This window comes from Chaetomium tenue (genome assembly GCF_020726465.1).
Source record: "Chaetomium tenue strain MPI-SDFR-AT-0079 chromosome Unknown F5144scaffold_6, whole genome shotgun sequence".
Classification (NCBI taxonomy): domain Eukaryota; kingdom Fungi; phylum Ascomycota; class Sordariomycetes; order Sordariales; family Chaetomiaceae; genus Chaetomium; species Chaetomium tenue.
The window spans coordinates 360,544-374,855 of record NW_027117334.1 but is presented as its reverse complement, the minus strand read 5'-3'; the positions used below and the strand labels follow the sequence as shown (position 1 = coordinate 374,855).

Sequence of the window (14,312 nt, the reverse complement as noted above, 5' to 3'; positions counted from 1 at the left end):
AAACGGGCACTTGAAAAGGTAGCAGGTAAGGTACCTTGGTTAAAGTGCATTAACGCGCATGCCGCATGCGGCATACAGTATACTTTCGACCAACGGCATGGCTCTCTTGGAGACTTGGGTTTACCCCTCCATAAAACCCCCCCAAGAACATACCTGAGGTCGCGTGTTTTTCTCTTCTCCTTCGAAGTCGAGTTGAGTTCGAACTCGACACTCCTGTGATACCGACACTGGAATCTCCACGCCCGAACGTGCAATGGAAGCTGTTACTTCGGTACCCAGTCAGCCGGACCGCTGCCAGCTGCCGGCTTGACGGCGGGCACTGCAGAGAGCAAAAACGTTTAGTTAATCCGCCCACCTCTTACTTACCCCGCTGTTGATATGGGCCGCGCGACACGAGATTCTGGTCGGGCACAAACCCCCCGCAACATTTTCAACAGAACCCATGGAATCAACTACGAACGTGCTACAATGGACGTTTTATCCTGGAGTGATACTGAGATCTTGGAGGCTACTAGGAAGAAGATGGGCAAGAATCTGGCAAGTGTACAAAAGAAGACTTGGCTGTTCCCGTACTAGTTGCTCAGACCGACGAAGAGAGGTCGAAGCTCCGATTTCGGATGGATACCGAGAGCGAGGAGAAATTCGTAGCAGTCGTCATCGAATTCGGCGATGGTGGGGCAGTGATCGTGGATGGGATGATAGAAATCGGGCAGAAGAGTAATAAAGAGCTGCACTTTGCGTCGAGTGCGTGGCAGTTTTCGGGGCGTCCACGAATGTACTACATCCACCAGGAGTGACGACTTTTTATTCCTTGCGCCAAGCAAGGAAATCCCGAAGAGACCCTGGTGCCCACCATTTGACAAGAAGATCCCCAAACCCATTCGGCCAAACCACGCCATCCCCCGTTCGGTTGCCGTACCACCAGAGCGTAGCGACGTTCAAGCCTTCCACATCCCACAGCTCCCCAGCGCGCCTGCTGTCTGACCCGTGGGGTCGGGTATCTTGCAGATGACCCAGGATCGCGCCTAGGAGTGTCCGTCGGAGGACGGAAACCGGTTCCGAGCAAGATGACGGCAGCCCTCTGATTTCAAGCCACTCCGGAGTCACCTGGAACAAGACGCCGTTGATACGAGGTGAAACAAATCGGGGCGCACCATGGGCCATTGGTTCAGGGGTGAAGCAGATTTCCTGTGGGAAAAATACCTCGACAAACGTGAGGAAATTCCCAAGGCGATATATCACCAGCCTTGTCTTAGGAGCGTTAACATAAAGCTTGGTCGGTGGCTGATTCGTGCTTATCTCACTCGACCAAACAGCTCGTGGTGGATTTGGGCTAGGATTGACGTGTGGGATTGGCTGCGTGGAATAGGGGCCCGACAGGACGCTGATTTCCAAAGCTTGTGCCGGCGGCGGGATGACTATGACGGGGCACGGGTGCGCGGGCTCTACTGCACACTGCTGAAGAATCGTAGCCTGCGTGGTGGTGGCATCCGTGGCTAAACGGAAGAAAAACCGAAAAAAAGCATCAGCTATTATCCCATGAACCACAAAAAGCAGACTCACCACCTGAGGAACTTCCCGGTCTTTCTTCCCTCCGGCGTTTTCTCCCAATACTGATTGATGCCTGGTTCTCCGCCTGACCGCTTCCGGGCGCTGTCACCTCAGACATTTCTATGGGTATTGCCATGGCCGTGGTGGTTGTTGGCTCAGCACGCCTGGTTGTCGCCGCCGGTGGTGAGGGGAGATCGGCGAGAGATTGAGTCGATGAAATTCCAGACGTGGCGGGCCGGGCTGCGGCGTGCGGGCTCGGAAGTGTGCCTGATATGGCCCATGTCAGCTAATGGGAGTGTAGATAGTGTAGCCATTCTCACGGAGGTTTCATACTATTCGTCGCCTGCTTGTAACTCAGCCCAAGGTCCAAAGGTGTGTGGCACGAGCAGCATCTCAACACCGGCGGCTCATCTGGCACGACTAAGCGCCGAGACTCGCCCGGTCGGGCTAAGGGGTCGGCGGCAGATACCGTATCTCGTCGATACTGCTGTATAAGCTTCTGTAATCGAGGGTCGTGAGGCCAAGGTGACCACTTTGCAACCTTCTCGGCCCCTTGACAGAGAGCCTCAATACTGCCGGCCGCATAGCGGACAGCCGTGTCCCAGTTGCAAAGAACAGTCGCAACCGCGAGTGAATCACGATCCAAAGCTCGGAACTGGCTCGCTCTGTCACTCCAGTTTTTGTATTTGCCGTCGCTGTCGTCGTCGTAGATACGTGCTAAAAAGGCCTTGGCGCTATTGATATCGCGGCCGGCGAGAGGTTGATCAAGAGACTTGGTCCATAAACTTCGGGCCCCTGTGTGGCTTTCGATTTCCCTGAGCACAAAGCCCGAAACTCGTCGGGAGACTCGACTGCAGCAGCAGAAACGTCACTGGCCCACAAACTGGTCTTCAGCAACTCGACCAGAACCCGAAATTGTTCCATGATAGAAAGGGACGACAACCAGGGAGGAAGAATAGATGTCAACCGAGCGGCTGAGGAGAGCAAAGTTGGAGGACTGAGGATCGGGGAGCAAGCATGGAGGTTAAGGCGCTGAACGCAAGGGTGCCAGAACAGGGGTCTGCATTAGTGTGGCGGATGGCATCTTCCGGCCAACCATTGTTCCTGTCTAATCTGATTAGTCTACGATCGCTGCGCGCCCAAGGGTCCCAGAACAACGACTGAGGCCAGTCTCGGCCGGCAGCCAACGGGCGGGCTGCTGGCGCGGGCCTCCGGGATGAATTACAAAAGAAGGCAACCATCCGCCTCGATGGCGCTGCGTTCCCCATTGGCCGTAGTTCTAGCGATTCCATCCCTCGTCGTCGCCCGATGCAGAAGCTCTCGGCCGACAGTGCTCCCGGAGAGATCTTAGTAACGTGGACTTTGCAGGTACGGACCGGGTCCTTTTGCTCCGCGGGGAATATTGAAGTCTCACCATACCTAGTTCGACGAAGTGGAAGTTATGTCTGTGTCCGACAGGGTTCTTTGGCCGCTACCTGACACCGGTCCTCGCTCCGAGGCCGACTTCCCACGGTGTTTGCTGCCCGCGAGGAGAACGATTCTGAGATCCCAGAAGACCCAATCAGCAGCTTGGCATCCAGCCTCTCTGCTGTAAGGCTTCGCTCAACCGAGGATACCGACTTCACGGTGCCAACGGACGACGGGCTCAATGACGAAGACGGTTATGTCCCCGAAGCGGAAGCGTAAGGTTACCAATCCCCCGTTTCTGCCCAATCCTACTAATGATTTTAGTTTGAGCGAGACCACCTCTCTGGCGTCCGATACTGTAGATTACCTTGTCATTTGCGGAAGATCGTTCCCGAATCCTAAGTACGGTTGGAGTTGGTGCGCTGCCACCCTTTTGTACAGACGGACCATCAGCATGCTGACAAAGTACCAGGTGCGCTGTGGGCGAGAAATCTCTCGAGAAGAGTGACTGCGGGTAAGATTTCCCAATGGACATTTGGGATGACTCCGAATCTGCTCTGACTTTGATCCTAGCCTGGACTTTCACATTTTCAGGCAAGAGTTTGCCCTCTTCCGCTCCCCAATCGATGAGCCTACAAGTGTGCTAGACCTGAAATGCGGCTCTGGCTACTGGGCGGAGTGAGTTAACCAAACTGTCTGTGTAAGCCGATCCCGACTGGAGCTAACGACTTGACTGGCAATAGTAAGATCGCTCTCGTTACATCGGCGCATGTCCTTGGGTTAGATATTGCGCCCGTCCAGCATTCTACCGCGCCGAATTGTCGCTTCTTACTCGATAGCATTAACTCGGAGTGGCGGACGGCACCGGCATCGTTTGATCTCATACGTGGTAGCAAGCTTCTGGGCAACATCCAAGATTGGGCCGGACTGCTCCGAAACTCTCTGCATTGTTTGAGCCCAGGTGGATACATTGAGCTTTGCGATACCCCATTCAAGTATACCAGCGAGGGTAACGCAATTCCCACTTGGAAATCCGTTTCTCAGAGAGCGCACGAGCTTGGCAAAAAGATTGGCTCTTCTTTCTTTCTCACCCCCGGTACCTACGTGCAACACATGGCGGCAGCCGGGTTTGTCGATGTCCATGAGGCGTGGGAAACCATGGAAGTAACGGAATTCGTGTTGCACGACGTTGACAACGTACTTCTCTTGGGGTGGCACCTGGAAGGGCTAGACGATGAAGAAATCGGGCCGCGGTTGGCGGAGTGGCGTAGCCGACTTGAATCGGAAGCGAGCGGTGTCAAGGTCAAGTAGTATGTCTCTTCCTTCCTACCATCCGGATATTCGCTGACCTTTCTGTAGTGTTACGGCGTGGGGACGAAAGCCATTCCTGGGAGAAGAAGCGTTGGCCCCCACAGGAACCCTTTTCGATAGGATTCCGGGTTCTGCCAAAGAGTTCTCAACCGAAGTGAAAGGCGGGAATTTGTCGTCAACTATGTCAGTTAAGCGCAAGCTCAACGATGATTCACTTCATGAAAATGCGAAGAGGGCTCGGACGATTGCGTGGCTGGATAACCTGGCATGAATCCATGATGCAAGAGAAAGTTCCCCTAACGATGGGGCAAGGAGGCAGTTGGTAGAACTTGTGTGTATTTTCAAAGTTGGGGTGCGGTCGAATCAAGTAATAACTCTGCTACACCACACATACTTTCTTCTTAGGCGCTTCCATGTGATGGGCCAAGGATAAATTATCGCGAAAAGGCAGAATGCTACTCGGAAAGAAGTTGTGGGCCGGACCAGTACCCCCCTATTCAGATCCCAACCCCCTGCCCAATTCTACCCCTTGTAAATCGTTTTGGAAGAGGGGGCGGGTTTCGAACTGACGTCATTGAAACAGAGATGCGAGTCGATCACGCTTCATGGAGCCTCGCTTTCAGTAGATGGTTCCTGTATTGTTACCAGTGCTAGAGTATCCTATGATTGCGGATCGGGTTGAAGTCCGGCGAACGGCGTTAACCGGACGGGACTGCCGAGTGAGCCCGGAACCGGCGGGACGGGGGAGCTGGGCAACGAACCAATACCCCCTACTTGCTCAACGTCTTTACTTGTGCATATTTTCCAAAACTGCGCGACTGCGCCATTGCCACGAAGGTGCTGAACGCTGGCCCCGTCTCCCGTCACGAGATATTCTACGGGGGGATTCTCCCTCATCCTAGGAATGAAGTCGAAACAAAAAACCTTACCACAATGAGTTTGAAACACAGCATAAGACAACTTATTCTCAATTATCGCCCGGCCCTGCCAATGCGGAACTCTTTCACTACCTAGTTACAGCCCCCGGCCAGCGGTAAGCCCATCCATCCACCACCAGATACCAACGCTTATCTCACGTGGTTCTTGTTGTCGTGGTTGCAAGTGCACTTCTTGTCCGGCTCAGCAGCGTTCTTGGCGACGAAGCTGTTACAGCCGCACTCGACCCTCTTCATGTGAGGGTTCAGCTTGTTGCCGGGGTTGGCCTTTGCCCATTGCGTGTGCTTGGGGTTGGTCATGGAGGCGGTGCAGCGGCCGGTGTTAGGCATTGTGGTGGTGTGTATGTGGTTGACGCGGTACTGGCCTGTGTAAGCTAAGTGCTCAACCGAGGGATTGTCGAGCAGGGTTACCTACAGGTGCGAGTATTTGTTACTGTTGTGGTCTTGTTTGAGGCGGATGATGTGAATGATGCAATAGAGGCGAATGACTGTGGATAAGAAAAACGTCCATAGAGCGAGAGAAATGGCCGAATATATAACTGTTCGAATCAATCCACCATGCAATCAATAACTGATACGCCGCTCCCCCACAGGCTACCATCATCGAACAGCATCGAAACATGGTGCTACAGTTTTGGGACAAGAATTCCCTAGACAAACCCACATAGCCAGAGGCATCTGCTTGCTACTTGGCCGTAAAAACGGCGCGGTAGTTTCGGACTGCTGCCCTCGGCCATTGGGACTACGCAGAACGTGGATAGCCAAGTATGCCTAGCTTTAGCTTTGGAAAACGGACTACCTACAAGTGGAGAAAATAGGTTTGTTGCCTGGTTTTAGGCGTGTAAGACGGGGGTATGTGAAGCATTGCCGTATACTGTCTGCCTAGTGTTGGCTGTGGCAAGGAAACGTCTGAAGTCAGACAAGGTTGTCATACAGTCATCCTAGCCTATTAGGCCGCGACGATAAGCCCGAGGGAGAGCGTCTCAACTTGGCTATGGGCAATTTGTAGCAAAAGTGTTGCTAGCGTATCGTGGTTGATTGGGATCCAAGAATACATGGTTGATGTCCAAGAATAACTAAAGTTGATCTCAATCAAAGTGAGTTCTCAAAAGATTTTAGTGTCGTTCTGGATTAAGTTATCGGGCGCGCTTCCCATCTAATGTGCGCTTCTGTAAACTGTGTGGGTTGTGTATGTCAAAACACCGCCTTTTTCTCTTTGCATTGCCATTGCAGGCACAAACTCTACCTTAGCTAAGATGGTGAGAGAACTAATGCACAGCAGAACCCGAAGACCACCTCCTTCATACCTACCCACTTGCGATACGGTTCAGTTGTTCTAAAACCTTGGAAAATAACGGCCGTGTTTGGACTTGGTCCAACAGGCCAGACGTTGCGACTGAGTCCAGTGTTGGTGACCCTTTCTCCTTCATACTCTCGAGTGAACTACCCCTGTCAAGGAGCAACTCTTCCATGAACGACCTAGCCAATTCGACTTCTCGGTTCCAGAAACGCCTCGCTGCATTGAGCGTGTCTACGGCGATTGTGGGTGTGTGGCCACCCGTTGAACCTACCGGATGGAGCTTTCCGCCTCGAAGGACCACGCCCGGTAACCGTGGCTGACTGGTATCCCACTCTGGCGCCCCAGCTGTGCAAGCCTGGATTAACTCGCGGACGGCGCGCGGCGTTTTCTTGAACTCTGGAAATGCCCGCGCTTTCCCGGACCGTCTTGACTCGTACCCTGGGTCGCCATCTCGCAACACCTCGTGGTCGATGCCGCACCTGACAAACGGCTGCCCCGCGAAGATACACCACAGCAGCTTCCCCAGCATGAAGACCTGGGCCCGCTCCAGAAAATGCGTTCCCCAACCTTTTGCTTTCCTTGCCTCCAAGAGGGCTAGCCATGGTGAACTGAACCCACCATCCGTGTTGTGGTACCGCGGGCCAGCCGCGTCTGGCGACCACTCGGGATCGCCATAGTACTCCCTCAGTTGTTCGAGGATCTCATCCTTTAATCCCCCCTCCGGCAACCCTGACTCGTTCGCCAGCATTTCCAGGTATTCCACGTACGCCACCTCGGGCGGACTCCACGCGAACCAGCCCCCTCGTTGTTCCAAGTCTATGAGTACCGCATCCAACATCCCCGTTTTTGCGTCCTCCCTGAGGACGATGTTGTCTGGCTTCAGATCGGGGTAGAAACCTGCGTTGTTATGGCCGTTGATATGGACAAACGCCTCGGTAACTTGCCTAGCCCACCTCAGCTTCTGCTCCGTCGAAGTCGTTTCCTCGTAGTCGTCCCTCAGCAGCCTCTCCTTCAGCGAGCTGAGAGGAAACCACTCCAGCAAAAAGCCGCATACTCCCCTCCGGTTCCCGAACCGCCCCTTCTTCGTAACAACTCCCAACGGTCGTCCAATAAGATTCGGATGGCTGCCAAGCGAAAGCAACATCTTCAGCTCGTTGTACATATACCGCTGCTCCTGCTGCTGCAGCACGCTCTTGAGTACCACTTCTTTCCCCTCGGCCAGCCCAGCCACCTCCACCAACGAAATCACCTCATGCACCTGCCTCTTAAACCTCAACCTCTCCCACTCCACAACCTCCACGCCCTCCCAATCCACCTCCCCCTCCCACATCGCCCTCAAACCCTGCCAATCCACCATCCCCTGCTCCACCCCATACCCCGGCACGAGCGCAACCTCCTCTTCCACCCTAACCACCCCATCCTCCTCCCCGGCAACCTCCACAAAGTCCACCACCACCGCCGACCCAAACGGCATACTCCACCACCTCCCCTCCAACCCCAACTCCCCCTCCCCCATCCCCCTCTCCCACTCCCCCAAAACCCGCCCCAACCACCTCCCCACCTCCAACCCCCCCACCCCACCCCTCCCCCAGGAAGAAGAAACCATCGCCCGCTCCGGCCTCACCACCGCCCTCAACCCCGCCGGAAACGTCTCCACCGCCGGCACATACACGTCGATGCGCAGCGGGGGGCGGTTGAGCGCGAAACTAGGTGTGGCGAGGAAGCGCCGGCCGGTGGGGTCGACGCCGTCGATGCGCCAGGGGGAGAGGGAGGGGGGGAGCGGGGCGAGGCTGTTGGGGCGGGAGGGGGAGAGGGGGTTGAGGGGGGAGGTGGGCCAGGGGGGGGGCTGGTTGGGGTTGGGTTTGGGTGTGGTGTTGTTGTTGTTGTCCGGGGGGAGAAAGGCGGCGAGCGGGCTGAGGATGGAGGTGAATATTTCGCTGGTGAGGTCCATGATGGCGGGTTTCAGCCTCTCAGGGGTAAGATTTGTATGGATGTGTAAGTGGGTGGGGTGGCGAAGAGCGGTTCCTGCCGAAAGTCTAATTCGGTGGGTTCAAGGGAATGGGGGCGGTGGTCTTTCTACAAAAACCCAAGATTTTCACAGGGGAAGCAGGCGAGTGAGGATCCTTTAACTTGCCGTCTCCCCTTGTTGCCCAAGCTGCCATCTGATAATCCGCCGGACCCACGACCTGAAGGCACCGCATGGCTGACCACGTAGCCCCTATTCCCCATAATCTTACCTTGATGACCCAAAGCCCAACTTGAGATGAAGCCGAATCAAAGAAACACCCCCAGCCGGCGCGAGAGGTTGCTGGCCACGTCGATCGACGATCCCAACCTGCAAGCACAATCCCATCGTCCTCCCAGATTCCGTTCCCACCCCCCTTTTGCCCCAACCCACTGTCCCACCAACCCAATATCCCACCCGGCTAGGCATCCTCCCTGGGTTGTTCACCCGGCCGCCCACCCGACAGCAGCGCACCCAATAATCCCCCAGCCCACCCGCTGCCCACAACTCGCAAAGCGGGCCAGAGCGCGGCGCCGGGCGCCCTAAACCGAGCCCTCTCTCGAACCTCCACCTGGGCCGGCTGCAATGCAACCCTCCCGGGGGCCGGAAGGAGCTCACTGCATGCGTGGCCCCCGCACGCCGCCAAATCATACGAGAGCCGAGACCTCCCGGGCGCTGATCTAGCCCTACGAGGTCAGCCCAGAGTCGCATTCCAGGTGCAGAAGGGGGATTTGTGCATGCAGGGCGCTGAGGGGGATCGAACTTTTTTGCCGGGGATTTTGGAAAGTCCATGAAAGGAGAACACACAATTTTCACAATTCTCAAGATCCAGTCGCGACTGCGAGAAGAGAGGAAGTTTGCGCAAAATCTGGCTGTTGGTATCAAAGCTATTAACTGCTGCCCTGTGGTGCAGAAAGGGGTACCGTAGCCCCAAAAGAAACCCATGCAGACCGAAAGAAATAGAGAAAATGAGAACATCAACGCAAGAGTTGCGTCCAGGCTAACCCCTCAAAACAAAATGTAAAAAAGCACCCCCAAACCCTTTTCCGTACCAGACCATCCCTCAACTCCAGTGCCAGCCTGAATGAATGAACAACAAAAAGAAACCCCAAACCCAACCCCTGTCCCCCCTACGAACTCAACCGTTCACTCAACCGAAACATCACCCTCGGCGCATCCACCACATTCCACTGCTCGCCCAACTCATTCTCCTCATAAATCCTCCTATTCCCCGCCTGCAACCCCCTGGGCAACTCCCACGCCAACTCGGGATTCTTCAACCACATGCGCACCAAATACCTCGGCGACGCCGCCTCATCCTCAAACGCCTCGCGCGAATGCAGCACCGCATGGTTATTCACAAACAGCACATCCCCCGGCCGCGCATCCAAAACAATCTGATTCCTTTTCGCAATCTCCTCCACCACATCCAACGCTCTCCGCTGCGCCTCATCAACAGCAGGCAACCCCGCGGCGCGCCGCACGCCGTCGAGGCCGAGCAGCGGCTCGCGGGCAAAGTTGAGCAGGACGCGGCCGGCGTGGTGGTAGAGCAGCGGGCGCGTGCTGGAGGGCAGCAGCTTGCCGCGGCTGTCGAAGGACCAGATGGGCTGGGCGAGGAGCTCGCGCAGGTGGGGGTGCGTGCGCGTGAGGGTGTTGTAGACGGTCCAGGAGGAGGCCAGCATGTTCTTGCCGCCGGAGGAGGCGTTGTTGCGGGTTTGGAGGGCCAGGATGTCGCAGAAGGTGTCGGTGTGGAAGGTCTGGGAGGGGGAGAGGGGATTTGGTTAGCTGTCTGAAGGGGTTGTTGGGTGTATTAAGAAGAAGGCGGCTGCTTACAGATGCCCGGGAGGAGTACCGTGTCGGTCGGTCCTGCTGGGGCGTTTTGGAAAGCTTCGCGTCACGAATGTGCACTGCAGGCGTCAGGCGTCAGTCAGGGGGGGCTAGACGGTGGATTCGAGCGGCTTACTTAGCATATTCCCCTCCTCGTCTTGTCGGCCGCGCTTGACACCGACATAGCACGAGATGCCCAGGAAGATCAGGACATTGTCCTCGGGCGAGAACTCGTCGGGCTTCAACCCTCGAACCACGGCGAACCCCCTCCCCCGGTGGACGTCGGCGGAAATCTGCCGAAGCTTCGGCCCGAGAGTTGGCAGGGGAAAGGTGATGGGGGAGACTTCGTTTCCGTAGAGGCCGAGTTCTATGCCCGTCATCAGAGCGTGGCTCTTCGGCAACTTATGGCGCCTGGGATTCTGGAACTAACCATTAAAATGCTGCAGGCCTGATCTGACCTCCAAGATCTCGTCCTCGGTCAGCACCAGCGTGTAGTCATCCTCGGAAGTAAACGAGGCCGGTCCCCACGCGAGATCGCCCTCCATTTCGACCGGCCATTCGGTTGAAACGGGGAAGTAACGAGGAGGGCAGTTCGCCTTCACGGCCAGGTCCCCCCAAGCTTGCCCTTGCTGCCCCAAAAGTACCGTCTCCGCGCCCATGGTGAGTATAATGTCCTGAATGCTGGTAATGTCGATTTCAAAGTAAAGGTTTGGGAACGTTTCGGGAACGGGTTGCTGCTATGGACGTGTGGTGTGTTGTGGGAAAAAGCTGACCCCAGGGGTGCCGAGGGTCAATGTAAATATAGCACAGCGGAGGCGCCGGAAACCTCGAATGCGCATTCTTCATCCCAATTCATCCTCGCGTTGCATCATGCGGCTCAAGATGCCGAGCGGGTCCAAGGGTCCTCCGGGTTGAGTTGGACCGCGGGAGGGGTGTTCTGCAGGCTGCCCCGAGATCACCAATGAACCTTTCCCGATTCAGGACGGCCCCCCATCCCAATGCGAGCCGGCTGCAGGGTGATAAGAGCTGTGGAGCTTATTGGCGGGGAGGGGTATTTCGTGTACAAATCCGACCCAGCGCTGGCGCCGCTGGGGGGGCCGAGACCGTCGTGGTTAAAGTGAGGGGCTGCCGCACAGCATCAGGAAGCGGGCGAAGAAGAAAGAAAAAGTCAGGCCACGTTTGCGAGAGACGGTTCCGCCGGTGGGGCATGCTCGAGGGTGTCGCGCGGTATCCAGTCGGGGTCAAAGAGCTGGCTGGTGTACCACCACTTTTCGTGATACATATCGCCCTTGTTGATGCTTTGGAATGTGGGTGCTACATGAATTGTCTTCGTCAGCTATGGAGCTGTGTCACTCACTCGCGGCGGGGAATTACCTTTGTGGACCACAACATCCCGGCATTGCGACATGAACTGGCTTTGTTCAGCGTCAAGCCGGGCCATCCTTCGGACCCGCGGGGCGGCCCAGTCAAACCCTGGCGTGAAGAGCTGCTGCCCCTTATAGCAGTAGTGGAAGTGCGCCAGGATGGTCTTGGCCCCCGAGTTCGTCGCTCGGACAAGCGGCATGTCTAAGTATCGTACCTACTCGCTTGTGAGCAAGGAGCCGTGCAGGGAGTCGAGATTGCTTACCTGTGCCTCCCTCCTCCTGGCGAACTGGCTTTGGAAGAGCATTTGCATCTCGTAATTCTGCAGGAGGATGAAACATGTCAAAAAGGTGGCGAACCAGTCCTTGGGATTGTGCGTGTTGAAGGTGCCTTGGAGGATGCGAAGGACGTCCTTTCTGAGAGGAGCGAGAATGCGGTGCATGACGATGGACGCGAATTGGTAGTCGATATATGGCGGAGGGGAATCCAGGCCCTGGTAGAACGGATCCTGAGGGTTCATGGCCCGAAGTTCGCTGTCGGCCCAGCCCGTCTCGGACCAACATCTCCACTTGGATTCGATAAAGCGACATGCAACCCAGAGTCTCAGCGTCTTTTTGAGCATCTCGTTCTGCAGCATCCGTCGTCAGCCGGTGTAAACGAGCAAATCACGGGGCATCATGAAACTTACGGGAAGAGGGAAGACGGATGCTCTGTAGGCAGCCTGGAAGATGTTCCAGACGAGGGGGTCCGTGTCGTCCAGGTAGGCCGCCATATACCGCGTAACAGATCGGTCGATATACTCGGTTATCGCTTCCACCACGGCATCGGGGTCGGCAACAGCCCAGGGGACGGCATACATCGGCCGCCCCTTGAGGTCCACGTCTCTCGTGTTAGCGGGCGGAACGAACTCCCGCAGCTCGATCTTGATATGCATGGACCCGACCTGACCCAGACACAGGACTTTGGAGGGAGCATCGGTCCACTGGCGTTCCAGGTGGAAATCGCCATAGTGAGGCCCGACCATGGGATGGGTTCTATAGAAGGGCATGTAATCCAGGCCAGTTCGGAAGAGGGTGCTGTCTGTGACCATGTATCGGAGGCAAGGCAGTCGGCTCATGCGCACCGTTCTATTCTGGCAGGTCAAACACGGACCCCGGGGATTGTCGGGGTCGGGAATACACTACAATGATCAGCAAGGCTGGAGTTGAACTGGGCGGTGGGCTGCACCAAGCCCGGTGTCGTATCTTACCCTATTTCTCTGCATTCTGCACCTAACACAAGCATGGAGCTGGCGGGTGAGGTGAGTGTCAACTCTCTTGCTTCCTTCATAAGGGCTGCGTTTCTTCTTGACACGATGAGAGGAGCTCTCTGATGGAGTCTGGGCGCTGTGCTTGGGGACTTTAGGGGCGATCCTGTGATAACGCTTGTCGATGGATCCCATGGGAGGCGACATGGGTAGCTTCGACAATGGAGATTCGGAGGAGGCCGAGACAAGAGACCAATCGGCTGAGGCGTCTTCCAGCACATATTCCTGGTCTTCCCGGACCGTGTACTCGCTGACCGAGTCAAAATCGACTTTTGCATCTGACAGCGGTACGTACGACCCGTCGTCGGCGGCATCGGAATCCATTGTGGCATCGTCGAATGCAAAGACATGGCCTGGAGGCGGGTTAATACCCCAGGCAGCCTCATCGCAGTCATAGGAAGTTGTGTGGGGGTTGAGGAGAACGACTCTGGCCCCTTGGTCCTGGGTGACGGGCCTGGCGGGAGGCCCGGGAAGCGCCAATTCGGAGGGGTCGCTTCCAGAACCGCTCAAATTGGGGTCTCCCAGGTCAAAAGTGTCCAGGTCCAAATCCAGGTCCAAGTCCAGGTCCGGGTCAAAAGATGATTGATGTTGTTGGTTAGCAAGGGCAGGGCTCTCTTGATGATGGAAAAGTGGTGACCGCTGCTGACTTGCAATGTGTCGAGGTCGAGGTTGAGGCGATGGCTGGGGCGAGCTGCTAACGGAGCCTACAGTGATCTTGCTGCTGTTGAGTCGGCTCTGTTGCAGCAGCTCATCCACTGTAAGGTTCAGCAAGCCCGCTACTCGCTGAATGTCCTCCAAATCCTTTCCCGAAAACTCCATGTTGGCGAGGGGCTCGTTGGCAATTGCTGTCCCCGATGCGAGGAGCGACCTTGGGCTGTTGTGTGCAGTATTCCAGAGCGGCTTGCGGGCCTCTTTTATTGCGAAGAGGGCGAGGGACCTGCATCGCTTTCCAGGCCCAACGCCGTTGGCTCGCCCATTGATCGGTTTCGTTGTTGGCGGCATCCGATCAGACATGATTGGCCCACCGCCCTGTCCCACACCCCCAAACCGGCCATCCCCCCTCCAGCTCAAAGCCGCCACCTGCACCTGCACCCTCTGAATCCGCTGCACATGATGCCCGCCCTCGCCGCCCACACCGGCTTGCCCCAAGCATGCGCAACCAATCGCATAACACATCGGCTGTCCAAGGTCCATGTAGTCGCGACACGAAATCAAGACAGAGGCGCCTTGTGAGCATGCGCCCTCGATGGTCTTTTGGCCGCGTTCAGCCGCTGGGACGATGCCGCCAGGTCCTGAAACGCCAGTTGG

General features: G+C 56.3%; 7 protein-coding genes across 7 annotated transcripts; 2 read left to right on the top strand and 5 right to left on the bottom strand.

The window, feature by feature from the left end:
- Window positions 1-468: 468 nt before the first annotated feature.
- Window positions 469-797, top strand: F5144DRAFT_497412 (uncharacterized protein; the record flags this gene model as incomplete). The annotated part of the gene is made up of 2 exons (XM_066786205.1): window positions 469-543; window positions 585-797. The coding sequence occupies 2 exons, from the start codon at window positions 469-471 to the stop codon at window positions 795-797; spliced, it is 288 nt and encodes a 95-aa protein (XP_066639351.1).
- F5144DRAFT_335017 (uncharacterized protein) lies at window positions 763-2,010 on the bottom strand. The gene is made up of 3 exons (XM_066784160.1): window positions 1,885-2,010; window positions 1,564-1,818; window positions 763-1,496 (listed from the first exon to the last, which is right to left on the bottom strand). The coding sequence occupies exons 2-3, from the start codon at window positions 1,685-1,687 to the stop codon at window positions 805-807; spliced, it is 816 nt and encodes a 271-aa protein (XP_066639350.1). The 5' UTR covers window positions 1,688-1,818; window positions 1,885-2,010; the 3' UTR covers window positions 763-804.
- On the bottom strand, window positions 1,707-2,475 carry F5144DRAFT_550279 (uncharacterized protein; the record flags this gene model as incomplete). The annotated part of the gene is made up of 3 exons (XM_066787630.1): window positions 1,707-1,837; window positions 1,885-2,402; window positions 2,432-2,475. The coding sequence occupies 3 exons, from the start codon at window positions 2,473-2,475 to the stop codon at window positions 1,707-1,709; spliced, it is 693 nt and encodes a 230-aa protein (XP_066639349.1).
- A 1,066-nt stretch (window positions 2,476-3,541) lies between these two features.
- F5144DRAFT_472550 (S-adenosyl-L-methionine-dependent methyltransferase) lies at window positions 3,542-4,104 on the top strand (the record flags this gene model as incomplete). Its single annotated transcript, XM_066785015.1, has 2 exons — window positions 3,542-3,636; window positions 3,702-4,104. Coding segments are annotated over 2 exons (498 nt in total), but the record flags the coding sequence as incomplete, so codon positions are not given.
- Window positions 4,105-5,336: 1,232 nt separating this feature from the next.
- F5144DRAFT_594938 (uncharacterized protein) lies at window positions 5,337-5,534 on the bottom strand (the record flags this gene model as incomplete). The annotated part of the gene is made up of 1 exon (XM_066790641.1): window positions 5,337-5,534. The coding sequence occupies one exon, from the start codon at window positions 5,532-5,534 to the stop codon at window positions 5,337-5,339; it is 198 nt and encodes a 65-aa protein (XP_066639347.1).
- Window positions 5,535-6,511: 977 nt separating this feature from the next.
- F5144DRAFT_495735 (uncharacterized protein) lies at window positions 6,512-8,020 on the bottom strand (the record flags this gene model as incomplete). The annotated part of the gene is made up of 1 exon (XM_066786116.1): window positions 6,512-8,020. The coding sequence occupies one exon, from the start codon at window positions 8,018-8,020 to the stop codon at window positions 6,512-6,514; it is 1,509 nt and encodes a 502-aa protein (XP_066639346.1).
- A 1,619-nt stretch (window positions 8,021-9,639) lies between these two features.
- Window positions 9,640-14,198, bottom strand: F5144DRAFT_594936 (uncharacterized protein; the record flags this gene model as incomplete). Its single annotated transcript, XM_066790640.1, has 8 exons — window positions 9,640-10,266; window positions 10,343-10,416; window positions 10,473-10,703; window positions 10,767-11,010; window positions 11,694-11,822; window positions 11,964-12,326; window positions 12,387-12,878; window positions 12,948-14,198. The coding sequence occupies 8 exons, from the start codon at window positions 14,196-14,198 to the stop codon at window positions 9,640-9,642; spliced, it is 3,411 nt and encodes a 1,136-aa protein (XP_066639345.1).
- Between the last annotated feature and the right edge of the window lie 114 nt (window positions 14,199-14,312).

Excerpts from the sequence above, each read along its gene's own strand:
- F5144DRAFT_335017 (XM_066784160.1), bottom strand. The coding sequence starts at position 1,687 with ATGGCAATACCCATAGAAATGTCTGAGGTGACAGCGCCCGGAAGCGGT. Across the intron at positions 1,497-1,563 it reads ACCGGGAAGTTCCTCAGGTG|CCACGGATGCCACCACCACG; the intron begins GTGAGTCTGCTT and ends TCTTCCGTTTAG.